The sequence below is a fragment of the Salvelinus fontinalis genome, chromosome 31, assembly GCF_029448725.1.
Source record: "Salvelinus fontinalis isolate EN_2023a chromosome 31, ASM2944872v1, whole genome shotgun sequence".
Lineage (NCBI taxonomy): Eukaryota > Metazoa > Chordata > Actinopteri > Salmoniformes > Salmonidae > Salvelinus > Salvelinus fontinalis.
In genome coordinates, this window is record NC_074695.1 from 13601123 (window position 1) to 13616015 (window position 14893).

General features: G+C 42.5%; 1 protein-coding gene across 1 annotated transcript; it reads left to right on the forward strand.

Annotated features, from left to right (window-relative positions):
• Positions 1-8536: 8536 nt before the first annotated feature.
• LOC129829593 (keratin, type II cytoskeletal 8-like) lies at positions 8537-14628 on the forward strand. The gene is made up of 9 exons (XM_055891373.1): positions 8537-9070; positions 10919-11127; positions 11838-11898; positions 11989-12084; positions 12620-12784; positions 12960-13085; positions 13254-13474; positions 13598-13641; positions 13801-14628. Exons 1-9 carry the CDS (start codon positions 8645-8647, stop codon positions 14064-14066), a joined length of 1614 nt encoding a protein of 537 aa, XP_055747348.1. The 5' UTR covers positions 8537-8644; the 3' UTR covers positions 14067-14628.
• The last annotated feature ends 265 nt before the right edge of the window (positions 14629-14893 follow it).

Below are 14893 nucleotides of genomic sequence, written 5' to 3' on the forward strand. Positions count from 1 at the left end.
AGGAAATCACCAACTGTAGAAGTTGGCTTATAAACAAGCATAAGCCCAGTGCTTCCTCTCCATTCAAAGTCACAACGTCAATTTATTTGTCTTTGTATTGTTACAGTTTAGTCTGCACAGGAAATGTGCCAGGAGGATACACTGTATATTTACATTTGTTGGTGAACTAAAATGTTTGAACTTGCAAATCTATTCTTGCTGCGTGCATTTGTATGTCTGTGAATGGGCTTGCACTGTTCAATCGTCAAAACCACTTTAGTCACAAATTATCCACTATGCATTTTTTGCGGTATATCCTCACAAGTGATTACTCATTGTGTGGCTATACTTATCTCTGTGTCCATGGCAACATCCCTCAACTTTCTAAGTCAAGAGTATCTAGAAAAGTCATCAGTGATCTGTGGTAACCCTGTTTCCATAACGACAGTGGGTGTGGCAGCGAAAGGCGCAGTGAAGCAAAGCGGAGAAGGATCACTGAAGGACAGCACAGCATGTGTGAGTTTTATTAAAGTGAAAGAAATATCACAGGTAATATCTATCCTCCAAGAACAGCATAAAAGCTAGCAAGCAGAAGCCACACACACACATCATTCGAATAAAGAGCCTCTGTTTTCACTGAGCAGGAAATGCTCCTGAATGGGAGAGAGAGAATGTTCCAGCCAAACTGGAGTCAGAAACCCACTTTGAGGGCAATGTTCAAAATGGGCTCAGGGCCATAGCGCTGAGTAAGACCAGGCTTTTCCATCGACACACATGTTATTTATTTCCTTGCCTTTTCTCTCTCAACCTAACTTGGGTAAGAAAAGGGTATGTGAAATTTAAAAGGCAGGGTCACATTTCAGCAGTTTAGTATGGTAGAGAGCAATTGCTTTACACCTTACATCTCTTACTGTATGTCCTTCAAACTCAACTCTGGACCTTGAAGCCAGTTCCAATGCATTTTTTTTCATTGTTCCCCTCTAATCAGGGACTGATTTAAACCTGGGACACCAGGTGTGTGCAATTAATTATTAGAATAGAAAACCAGCAGGCTCCGGCCCTATTAGGGTAAGAGTAGAACTTGTCAGCGATGGCAACTTGAGTACCAATAGTTGAAACGTTCTACATGAACACCATGTGACGTAAAACCTATTATGGTGCTGGTTGTAGGTGACTGGGTTCAGGAGTAACGGGTTTCATGTTACTGATTTAAACCTGGAACTGTAATCCGTTTCATTACCAGCAAAAATATTGTAATCAGATTACAGATACTTTTGAAAAAGTAGATGATTACTTTTCAATTCAGAAAGGATGTTTGTGACAATATTTTCTCTCTCACACATTTCTGTCTTCTCAATGACATTCAAATCAACATTGAAAACAGGTGCAAGTTTAAGTTTGTACGATACGGATATCAGTTTGGATAACTACAGGAGTCAAAGATCATACCCCCAAGACATGATAACCTTCCCTGTTTTTGGAAATGGTGAGAGGTTAAAATGTCTTGGGGGTATAATCTTTGACCCTCTGTAACTTTCTCACTCATCACTATTGGTGCTCCCGAGTGGCGCAGTGGTCTAAGGCACTGCATCTCAATGCTTGAGGTGTCACTACAGACACCCTGGTTTGAATCCGGGCTGTATCACATCCGGCCGTGATTGGGAGTCCCATAGGGCGGCGCACAATTGCCCCAGCATCGTCCGGGGTAGGCCGTCATTGTAAATAAGAATTTGTTCTTAACTGACTTGTCTAGTTAAATATAGGTTACATATTTTTTACAATTGGAACATTTATTCACGATTCATTCAGGATTATCCGTAATAATAGTAGCATCCACATTAATGTAGAAGTGTTTAAAAACATTATATTCTTATTTACCTTAAAACTGACTCCAAAATGACATAACACATTATCTACCATTCATTTCTATTGGGCAAAAAATAATCTGACTCAAAACGGACTGCAAACACATCCAACAAGTTTGTAGAGTCACAAGTTTGATGTAGTCATTGCGTACTAGGAATATCGGACCAAATACTAAACTACTTTATTTATAATAATTTTTACCCCTTACCTTTGTGAGAGAAAATAAGTATTACTTGTTAAACAAAATATATTTGTCTGAGCAATTGTATTAGCGTAAAATAATATAATGTAGCATTTTTTTGCATGCAATATAGTTCAGTATTTGAATAATTTATTTTATACAGTCATTATTGCTCATCTTTTTCAAGGGTGTCAATAATTCCAGACCCCACTGTACATAGCACATTGATGTGAATCACACTGCTGCTATCTCATTTAGCTATTTTAGTCTTACAGATTGTGGTTTTTGTGAATGGCTGTGGACATGCGTATTTGAACCCAATAAAGGTTGAATTGAAGAAGTTTAAGCTGCCTATCAATCATTGTTTTTTGTGACCAGTGGACAGGTAGTGAAAATGTGCTCTTGCAACAGCTGCATGCGGATCCCTGCCTATGGAATAAAAGTTTGAGGGAGTTCTTTCTAAACTCCTCCGTGGTCTTGTGCTCCATACTGTCAACGACAATTTATGAACACCACGAGTGGGGCTTTTATTGCTCAATCTAATTTGTGCTGAATAAATTATAAATAATCCATAGGCCTAACGGACACATGCTCAAACTTGTGCACTATTTATATAGACTAATATCTAAGTGTCACTAACAAAAAACGTAAACATTAGGCCTATAGCAAATGCAGCATATGGCATACATTTTCATATGCAAATAGCACCTTCCGGTAGTGCTCAAAGCATGCCATTCCATCTATATTTCCATATTTCCAAATTCTATTCTTGAAGATCAAGGAGTATTGAGAATGTGAATCTGACAGATTTTGTTTTTTATTGTAAAGATATAGTCTAATCATATTATTATCTGTAGTAGAAAGCAAAGGGAAGAAGCCTACATAACCAACCTGTAAAGTAAAACATCCATGTATGGCCATCTATGTAAAGGGGAAATAATCAGATTACATTAAAGAGTTTGGGTAATCTATAAATTACGTTACTGATTACAATTTTGGACAGGTAACTAGTAACTGTAAGTGATTAAATTTTAAAAGTAACGTACCCAACCCTGGAAAATGATGTGGGCTTTGCATGAAAACAGATATTTTACTGCAGTGCATTTGATATCCTCACTAAAGGAGAACGCTTATGGAAGCACCATAAGTGAATCAGTCCTTCTAAATATGTCAAAACTTTTCCACGAAAAGGAGTAAACAAATGAATAATATGTGAGTTATTTTGCTAACGAGGATGGTAGTGGTGATTCAATCTCCACCCCCTGATTCTAAACCACTTCATTGGACTTAAAACACTCGTGACATGTGGGAGTTGCATAAGTTCTGAAACACACTCAGCCACAACCAGACCCAGACACACCCTTTCTAGGTCTTTCTTGGGGGGGGGGGGGGGGGGGGGGGGGGGCTCAAAGGTTGAGAAAGATATTTGTAACTGCCACACAGAGCTTAAAGGCCCATCAATACAATCATCTCTGTGTAAACTGGTATGTGTGTAAAACGACCACGCCACATCAATTAAAACGAGTTGGCTCTTCAGTAAGGCAGGAGGTGTTAGCTAATAGATACCAGCGTAAGGCAACATGTTAACACAGTTAATGAAGTAATCATCTTGACGTGCCCTGAATGGGGAGGGACAGGCTGTAGATAAGTAGATAAGTGTTGTTCCCATTAAATACTTGACTGACACCTTTGAGTCCAAATTTGGAACCAATAGGTCAACTGTTTTGATAGCAATAGGGTCACTAGTAGTTAGTCCCCAACAATGTGTTATAAGGAGGAGTTTGTATAAATATCGCACATTTCTGTCTCATGCATTGACAACAGCGTGTCGATATTGTCACTCAGCAGCACATATTTCTGAGAGCATTACAGTCACACAGGTCACAGCATTGTAGTCACACAGCTCACAGCATTACAGTCACACAGGTCACAGCATTGTAGTCACACAGCTCACAGCATTGTAGTCACACAGCTCACAGCATTACAGTCACACAGCTCACAGCATTACAGTCACACAGCTCACAGCATTACAGTCACACAGCTCACAGCAATACAGTCACACAGCATTACAGTCACACAGCTCACAGCATTACAGTCACACAGCTCACAGCATTACAGTCACACAGATCACAAAGCATTACAGTCACACAGCTCACAGCATTACAGTCACACAGCTCACAGCATTACAGTCACACAGCTCACAAAGCATTACAGTCACACAGATCACAAAGCATTACAGTCACACAGCTCACAGCATTACAGTCACACAGCTCACAGCATTACAGTCACACAGCTCACAGCAATACAGTCACACAGCTCACAGCATTACAGTCACACAGCTCACAGCATTACAGTCACACAGCTCACAGCATTACAGTCACACAGCTCACAGCATTACAGTCACACAGCTCACAGGATTAGTCACACAGCTCACAGCATTACAGTCACACAGCTCACAAAGCATTACAGTCACACAGCTCACATACTTGGATCTATTTCAAGTGAGTGAGAGAGTTACCCATAATGTATTTCTCAAGGTTGCCATGGCAATATCATGGACAAGAGATCCGTTGGCGGGACAAGAGAGGATGGAGTGTTTGGCTCAAGGAGTTGTGACTCACTCTCTGAGAATGGAGAGGAAAGGTGAGGAAGGGCAACAGTGCCAAGGCATTGTCTACTTGGTAAGTAATAAAAAGCATTATCAGAAATGATCACACCCAACAGAAACATATGTAAAAACAGTAGCCAAATGATAGCCTCTCTTGACATGATATATAACGTGATAAAAAATGCTGGAATTTTCATGCTCAAAAGATATACTAAGGTAATTGTTAGATAGCCATACTCAGGTAATTGTTAGATAGCCATACTCAGGTAATTGTTAGATAGCCATACTCAGGTAATTGTTAGATAGCCATACTCAGGTAATTGTTAGATAGCCATACTTGTCACGTTCCTGACCTATTTCTGTTAGTTTGTTGTATGCGTTAGTTGGTCAGGACGTGAGTTTGGGTGGGCATTCTATGTTTTCTGTTTCTATGTTGGTTTAAGGGTTGCTTGGTATGGCTCTCAATTAGAGGCAGGTGTTTGGCGTTTCCTCTAATTGAGAGTCATATTTAGGTAGGTTGTTTCACAGTGTTCGTTGTGGGTGGTTGTCTCCTGTGTCAGTGTGTGTCGCACCATACGGGACTGTTCGGTTTGTTTGTACATCGTTCCTTTTGTGTAGTCTATTTTCCCTGTTCGTGCGTTCTTAGTGTTATATGTAAGTTCGTATAGTTCAGGTTTGTCTACATTTGTTTTGTTATTTTGTTAATTATTTCAAGTGGTTTCGATTCGTGTTTTTCCCGTCTTGTTTTATTAAAATTATGTCATCACAACCCGCTGCGCCTTGGTTCAATCCATGCTCCTCCTCTTCGGATGAAGAGGAGGAGGAACACCGTTACAATACTCAGGTAATTGTTGTGGAAAGGCAGCACATATTGCTACATCAGGAAGTACAATTGGGGTAATCAGTGGCAATTTTAGCATGTAAATCTTGGTGGGGAAAACTCCCCCAAAAAATGTTTATGCATGCCAGCAAAGCCACTACAGAACGCAACACCAAACAATATATTAATTGGACTATATCGGTGACAAACAGTGCCCACAAAATGTTAGGGCCTACATAAAGCTTTTCCAACAACAGAGTCCCAACAGCAGTCCCAACACCTTCCCACTGCTACACCTGACTGTCAGCGGAGCCTTGTCTGGCAGTGAATCAGTTCATTCAGCCTTATTTATTGGCTTTAAAAAAACATTGCTGATATGGCTGACTTGCTTAAACAAATGTGATTTTTACTGACAATTGAGATGTACAAACTATGACATAAGGGGAGGACGAGCGGTTAAGAGACAATCCGTAATTTCCAATAAGACTTAATGGGCGAGCTAGGACGGACATAGTCAATATAACTATTTGTTCAGCACTTTTGAAATGTACAGCGACAATTTCAGAACATGGGCCTTTCTTACAGTATTCTCCCTGTACCCCAAGTCAGAACCGTAGGATAAATAAAGGGGGCATATAAGCAGACAATGAAAGCTTTTACAATGTTTGATGATTACATTTCTCTAAAACAGGCTATAGGCTACATCTACACCACCAAGTCAGAACAGTAGGCTAAGTTATGAGGGGAAAAGGGACCAAATTATTAGGATGAGGCACATGGGCTACTAACAGCTTACTACACAACAAACAGTTAGTATTACTTTCTTAGCTACAGTATACATATCTCCCTGGCATATTACATAATTTATGCAGCAGCATATAAGACATTTTTGGACTCACCTTGCTGTGCTGTGCTCACTTGAACAGGAAGGTGGCGTAGCGGTCCTTTGTGGGCAAATTTTGTCATCAACTTTGTCATCAGCCTGTCATTCTCTGGATTTATGGTGCTTTCAAAACAACTGGGAACTCTGAAAAAAACAAGGTTGAATCGTGACGCTAGTGATCTACAGGTCAGCGCTCTAGAAAGATGCCCGGTTTCCTGACTTGGAATTCCAAGTTGGAATACCGTTCAAAATGTTTTTTCCCAGTCAGAGCTTGTTTCTTTCAGAGTTCACAGTTGTCTTGAACTCACGGAAGTCTGAGATTTCCCAGTTCTGAGTTTCCAGTTGTTTTGAACACAGCAGAAGTCATGCTGGATTGACAGCACGGCCAATGTTGAATGTTTACCCTTTTAAACTTGGAAAAGAGACACTTAAACCCAGACTTGGACCACACATCCACTCCACTGAATAGCAGGATAGTGATTGCTTTACAATGCTTGCAATTAGACACTGATTTCTTCCAAATCACTCACTGTTGAATTTGCAATTTCCAACTTGTTGTGTAATGTTTATATCCAATGGTCGATGAGCACCGATATGTTTTATCTATAATTTCTCTTCATAATTTCTCTTCATATGATCAAAGATTAAAAAGGATTTGCCAGTAAATTGTTGACTTGATTCATGATGATGACTGCTAGCTACGATTTTGAAAGTATGATGTTGACATGATCAGTCTAATCAAAGCTGCTCTAGATATAATGTGATTTGACATAATTTTATCTGTGGCCAATGACCTTGAGCCTTCTTGGATGGGCATTCTAATGTAACTCTATGGCAGCACCAAAGGGGCTTGAATTTTCTAGCTCTACCCTTAGACTTGGAGGTGACTAGTGTCCTCATGAGTGACAGAACACTGAGCCAATCACGGTGCAACTAGAGAACATTACCAACCCCTACGCTCCGTATTTTCGGCTGGCTGACCCACCCCCACAGAAAGCACTGAGCTAGGCTGAAACACCTGCATTTTGGAGCTGCCTTACTCAAGAAAGCAAAAAAGAGACCATGTTTGTATACTGTACGGCTCCATGATACCATTTTTGTACATTGTTTGCAAACTGATATGCGACAGATATTAAGAGCAAAATAACATGCAAAACAGGCAAACCCCCCCCCAAAATATATATTTTATTTTTATTTATTGCTAAACAGGTGGTGCTCAAAACAGGTGAATGACGGGCCGCCACCGTGGGTAATCAAGATTACAAGCACAACGGCACTGCTGTATATCTGATTGGTGTTATCTGGTAGGACAAAGGTAAAGGCAACTTTTAAGGAGTCTTCAGTAGATCACAACCCAGTAAACCATCATCACCTTATAACCATGATATTCTAACATGGGTTTCTGTAGCATGCTGTGAGACATAGAGGAATGCATGCAGCCTCAGGCCTTGCTCCAAACCACAACAACAAGCCCCATTGGGTGAATAGCTTGAACACCTAGCTGGTTGGTGTCGTTGTCCCTGTTTCTAGGAATAACTGGTTCTGCTGAGAGATAACATTGGCTGATTGAGAGCATGATGGTTCAAAAAATGATTATATAACTAAAAGTGTAAAGCGTCTATGAGGTCAATTATATAACAAAAAGGTGTCTGTGATATCAGGACAAGCCTACTGGCAGCATTCATTCATTAAAACCCTGAGTAGCCCAGGCTCATTACGTTCACGGTAGGCAAGGCATCCTGTTTCACACCTTCAGTACAGTATCTAACTGGACCCGTCTGCAATCAGGTACCAAATTAAAGAGCAGCGCAGTGAGCAACAGTTCTGCTTTGCACCTGACCTATATTCCATGAGGTTTACTGGCAAGCTTCTAATCCCTTGTCGTGTAACACATTTGACTATGTAAAGCTATGTAGAGAGGTGATCCTGTTCAACTACATGACAGTTTGTATAACCAGCTGTTATCATATTTCACCTCAGGCTTTAACACTCCAACAGGTCCCTTATGCCCTACCATGTTTTTCCTAACAGGGTCCAAATGCCAGGTAATAACTTGGTCAGCTTGTGTTATAAACTAAAAGTATTCTGTTACACTGTACTGCTCCTCCCTCTTCTCCCCTCACCCAGAGGCCTGCCCAATGAGAGCTAGCCCTTTGGCCCCTCCCACCGGGAAGGCTCTTAAAACCAGTGCTGTAACTCATTCTCTGTCTATCCACTCGGGTTTCCCCAGCACTCCAGACAAGCCCGCCTGCCATTCTATCTCCCCCTCAGTGTCCTTCACTCACCAACCGCTCAAGACCAGCCAGGATGTCGGTCAGGAAAACTACCAGCTACACCGTCAAGTCCTCTTCCTCTGGGGCAGCCCCTCGCAGCTTTAGCAGCATGTCCTACTCTGGACCCAGCCAGGGGGCCTCCCGCCAGAGCTACAGCGCCCGCAGCTCCTATGGAGGGGCCAACAGGGGCATGGGAGGCGGGTTCGGGGCCGGTGGTGGAGGCGGCAGTTACATCTCAAGCTCTTCTGCCTATGGAGGTGGCATGGGCCTGGGGATGGGGATGGGTATGGGGATGGGGATGGGTGGTGGTGTTCATACCCCCATCACCGCTGTCCAGGTGAACAAGAGCCTGCTAGCCCCCCTCAACCTGGAGATCGACCCCAACATCCAGATCGTCCGCACCAATGAGAAAGAACAGATCAAAGGCCTCAACAACCGCTTCGCCTCCTTCATTGATAAGGTCAGCCATAGTAACCTTTCCCTGTCTATCTGTCTGTCTGTCTGTATTTGTATCTATATCTATCAATATCTCTGACAATGTACTTTGCCATAAGCTTAAACTGCTATAAAACTTTAGTCTTTGAATGAAAAAGGGAAGTACAGAGTACAAACAATCTGTGGGATTTTACGAATGTATCTCTATTAGCTATTACAATGCTGAGGTGTCTGTTGTGTAATGAATGTGGAACAGCGGAAAAGAAATAGATAAAAGTTAACTTTGTGAAATGCTGGTACACGCCATGGGAGATCTGTTAGAGTGTGTTAGGTTGAATACACGCACAAGCAAACTCATCAGCTTGGAAAAGGGAAGAAAATCTAGACTTGTCTGAGACTCAACGCAGTCAAGCAAACTGCTTGTGATAGTTTTTTCTGGGTTCTCAAGAATTCACATCTAATGGTTTTGCAGTAATTGTCCTTTTATAGTGATGAAAACAGAAGTGCAGCAGGGTGGGGTGGGGGAGAGCGTTTCTACAGAAGGGTGTGTCTGTCTCTGGTTAGAGTAGCTAGTGATCTGGTATACCTTGGGAATGGCTGCCTGCCCTACCCCTGCGGAGGGGTGTGGCCCGCCCCTGTGGAGATGTGTGGCCCTGCCACTGTGGAAGGTTGTGGCCCTGCCCCTGCGGAGGGGTGTGGCCCGTTCCTGCCCTGCTGGAGACTCCAAAGAAGGTCATACTCCTGGAACACAGACAGGACCATTTTGTCATCACCGTCATTGTTACGTTTACATACTTTTTATATTCTTAACAAGTCTTGGAACAATGGAATGAATTTCAATGAAAGGCTAGTCTATACAAAAACATGGAGGGTAACATCAGAACACGGTCAAACATCAATACATAACATTTAAAAGTGATAGCAATGTTTCATATTGCTTTAGTTTAACTGATGCCTGGGGGCGTTTTTCTTAATAGCTTCTCTACTGACCTATCTGTCCCACATGCCTAGCCTGCTCCACTGGGTTAGTATTTAAAAAGGGCAGCTGGTTTCATGTTCTGGCTAACATCAGTGGATTGGTTACATAACGAGGAACAAAACGAATCAGAAAGGGATTTTACCACTGCATGTTTCTACAGGGGATAGATAATAGTTTGCAGATCGCCCCTCCTTTTTCATCTTGTGATAACAATTCCCTTTCCTACTTATTTCTAAGTACTGACTCTAATCTAATTGCAGTTGAGGCAGCCATTTTGTGATAATTCCTGAGGCTCAGTCAGGAGCAATGTCCACTGACAGCCATCTATTTATTTTATCCCCTATTATAGATGAGCCAACATGCTCTCCCCCTCCCCCATTACACCTACCTGTATACTGCAGTTAAATATTTACCTTCTAGTTGGTTGGATTGGCTTTGTCACGTTCCTCTCAATTCTCTCTCGAGCGGGCGGTCGCCCCACCTCCCGACCGCGCCCTTTTAAAACAGGAAAAACATGAAGGAGGTCTAAATAACTCTATCCCCAGCTCTTTCCTTCTCCCCCTCTGCCTCCTGTCAGGATGCACATCATAGCTTCCTTGGAAAAATTGCTTGCTAGGTCTATCCTCAAAACAGCCGTCCCCACAAGCTCCAAACACTAATTTAAACAATAAACACCCTAATTTCTCCATTGGAGGATTAAAAGGATCACATGAGGATGACATGGGGATAGTCATGGATGAGTCATGTTAACCCACCATCGATGTTCCTTTTATGGTGCCCTTTTATGGTAGAACAGAGAAAAGTCCAGAATTGGATCAATATATTGTGACAATGTGATAAACTGGTGATCAATGTGCTTATCAAATGAATCAACATCTCTTGCACAACACACAGGTACGCTTCCTGGAACAGCAGAACAAGATGCTGGAGACCAAGTGGAACCTCCTCCAGGGACAGACCACCACCCGCTCCAACATCGACGCCATGTTCGAGGCTTACATCTCCAACCTGCGCAGACAGCTGGACGGCCTGGGCAACGACAAGATGAAGCTGGAGGCGGACCTGCACAACATGCAGGGCCTGGTGGAAGACTTCAAGAACAAGTGAGTTCGCTATTCATGTCTCTGCCTTTAATTAACAGATGTCGTCAGCCATATTTTCAGAAAAGACTTTGCTTGGGCCTCTGCCTGGCCAGGTTCAAGGCACCATTGGAGGGGTGCAGTAAAGGATCAGGGAAAGCCTGTTAGTAGAGGGAATTTTTGATTTAATCAGTAACACAGGACACACCGGTATTGTGTAATCTCAGTACTATAGATGGACAACACCCAACTATAGTCCATTCTCTTCACATCATAGGGATTACTCCACTGAACTGGAATGCTCTGGAGGAAGCATTAGATTTTACTTGACTGGAGGTGAAAGTCATTTAGATGACTAGATGTCTTTCAGCTTCGCTTACACAGATCGCTGCATCATGGCAACGGAACACACACCAGTGCCGCCAATCTGTCAGTCCTGACAAATGATACGAGCACATTAGCAGTCTGTGTCCTCAGGGGGAAATAGCACAAAATAAAGAAACACCTCACAATCTCCGCCCAGATTGAAGAGTGCAGAGTAGTAAACGATTCCCAGGGGCATAGTTGTTTTGAACGTAGCACTCATGCCCCCTAGTGTGAAAATGGTATATTAACTCTATTACTATACCATAATAATAAATAGTTACAATTATGACATTGAAATATATAAAATCGAATGTTGAATATATTCATATCTGAACTAAAGCTAACATTGCTCTCAATCTTCTCCCCAGGTATGAAGATGAGATCAACAAGCGTACCGAGTGTGAAAACGACTTTGTGCTCATCAAGAAGGTTAGCTACTTAAGATTTTATCCCATCAGTTTTTCTGGCTTTCTCTTGTTGTCATCTTGTTAACATACGGATTGTGGATGTTCCTCTCAGGATGTGGACGAGGCCTACATGAACAAGGTTGAGCTGGAGGCTAAGTTGGAGAGCCTAACAGATGAAATCAACTTCCTGAGGCAGATCTATGAGGAGGTATGTCACTGAGCTCATCACTTAGCTACTTCCTGTTTACATTACTCCATAACAGTTTAGTTCAAAATAAATACCTCAAGCCATAACCTTATATAATGTATCTGACTCCATCTACCTACCTAATCTGCTAGGAAATTATTACAACAACTATTTGAATTAGGAGGACATTATTGACTCTTCAGTCCTTAATTAGGATGATATTTTTGACTCTTCAGTCCTTAATTAGACACTCACTCATTATAACCAGATGTGTTGTTGGCAGCTTCCAACAACGGCCTGGATTTTTTTTGTTGCTTTTATTTATTTAGTTATTGAGTTATGGCACACGGTGTTGTTTGTTGTATAGACTGGAATGGGTCTCTCTCATGCTGGATCTACACTTTTACTGACATCTGTTAGGCATCTTGACTTTGAAGTCAAACTGCTGGAATCAATCTGGTTGATTTTTCATCTCTGGGGTAGGCTGAAGTCTGAAAGTCTTGTCTGTAATAGGCCAAGTGTTTGATGGTCTCTCTCTCTCCTTCTCTCTCTCCAGGAGCTGCGTGAGCTGCAGGGACAGATCAAGGACACCTCAGTGGTGGTGGAGATGGACAACAGCCGTAACCTGGACATGGACTCCATCGTGGCTGAAGTGCGTGCCCAGTATGAGGACATCGCCAACAAGAGCCGGGCCGAGGCCGAGACGTGGTACAAGAGCAAGGTATAGTAATGGGCACTTCTATAGTAGATAAACATGATTTCTCCCTTTGGCCGCTATGTTCAGGGCTGCTAATAGCCTTTCAGTACACTGAAAAAGTTGATGTAAAGTCACGTGTTTTCCACCCCGACCATGAATCACTAACGAACCCCCTTCTTTCTTCCTGTTGGATGTTTAGTATGAAGAGATGCAGACATCTGCCACCAGATATGGAGATGACCTGAGATCCACCAAGACAGAGATCTCTGATCTGAACCGCATGATCCAGAGACTGCAGTCTGAGATCGACTCCGTCAAGGGACAGGTACACAACCAAGACTCTCAGTGCTAATAAAGTACAATCTTATCTTAAGTGTTAGATTTGTGGCATCTAGACTCACGTGATGTTGACAGAATATACTATTTTCCAATGGCATTAACAATTTGATTATAAGCAGAAATTATGACATGCCGTGTCTTCGTCTTGTGTTAGCGTGCCAACCTGGAGAACCAGATCGCCGAGGCTGAGGAGCGCGGGGAGATGGCGGTGAAGGATGCCAAACTCCGCATCAGGGACCTGGAGGATGCCCTCCAGAGAGCCAAGCAGGACATGGCCCGGCAGATCAGAGAATACCAGGAGCTGATGAACGTCAAGCTGGCCCTGGACATTGAGATCGCCACCTACAGGAAGCTGCTGGAGGGAGAGGAGGACAGGTGAGATATTGACATCCATGAAAATAGTACTCGTCAGCTTGAAAGTACAGTATTATATAGCAATGGAAATACTGTATATTACCAGAAACTAACACTTTCAATTGGTCTTCTTTTCACAACCAGGATAGCAACTGGTATTCAGTCCATCAACATCTCCAAACAGAGCTGTAAGTACATGCCTTCCGCACACCATTTAGCAGACACTTTTATCAAAATAAAACCCAGTGTTTTTCCCCTTCTGTTTTGTGGTGCATTTAAAACATCCATGATATTCATGTTTAGCCAACCTGTATTTACCAGTTGTCTCTCTCTGTGTCACCTCACAGCAAGCTACAACTCCTTCCCTATGGAGAGTGCTAACAGCACCTACAGCAGTGGCTACTCCAGTGGTTTCGGCGGTGGATACGGCGGTGGATACGGCAGTGGATACGGCGGTGGATACAGTGGCAGCAACTACAGCTCCGGTAGCGGCTACGGTGGCGGCAGCACCACCAACGTCACCACCCAGAACAAGAAGAGTGTCGTCATCAAGATGATCGAGACCAAGGATGGAAAAGTTGTCTCTGAGTCCTCCGAAGTTGTTGACGATTGAGCGGCTGGATAATGCCCACTAGTCTAATCTCTTGCTCACCATTCCACTACAGTGTAACACTTAAAGTCAAAGGCAAACAATGTTACATGAGCACAAATATAAATGTGGCTGTTAAGCAATAAACAGTTTTAATCCAACCAAAGATTTTAAGGGGACCACAGAATATTTTTCTTGTTCATACTGTATGTCTTATGCCTTTTCTAATTCTGTACTAAAACTAAATGCTTGCAGGAAATTAGCAAAAAATGAAGTTGCAACTTGTAGAACATTCTGTCCAAACCTCTGCAACCATGTTCTCTGTAAAGAGGGCCATTCTCTGAGTTCAGTTGCATGAAATGGATGATATTGTGTACTGTCCATGACAAGCGTTGCTCAGAGTGGGTGTGAATGTGACAGTGCAGCACCAATGTTCTTGGTCAACCTGTCTAAAATGTCTGCTATGCTAGATAGTAGTGCATGTCTTCCCTGTTGTGTTCTGTTGGACCCCAAAGAAACTTCCCACCGTTGCCTGAGGTGCTGTTTTTGCTACCAAACAATTAAATGTGTTTTTACTGAAAACGTATTTTGTCGTGTGAGTTTCACGTCTTTATTCCTGCACACTCAAATTCTTGTAAAAGTTTCTCCCAACATGGGTGTCATACATAGTCTCAGTCGGTATGAAGTCAGTACTGAGATAATGCTGGTAAAACTGAAAAGGAAGGAGACAGAATCATCCAGTGGTAGTAAAGGAGAAGACACACATTGAGGGTGATATGGACAGCACATAAACAAACAACTTCTCACCTGCACACAAGCCTTTCTTCAGCTGTTATACTGTATTCCATTCC

Coding starts and splice junctions, on each gene's coding strand:
- LOC129829593 (XM_055891373.1), top strand. CDS start 8,645: ATGTCGGTCAGGAAAACTACCAGCTACACCGTCAAGTCCTCTTCCTCT. Junction 11,128..11,837: donor GTGGAAGACTTCAAGAACAA/GTGAGTTCGCTA, acceptor TCTTCTCCCCAG/GTATGAAGATGAGATCAACA. Junction 12,785..12,959: donor AGACGTGGTACAAGAGCAAG/GTATAGTAATGG, acceptor TTGGATGTTTAG/TATGAAGAGATGCAGACATC.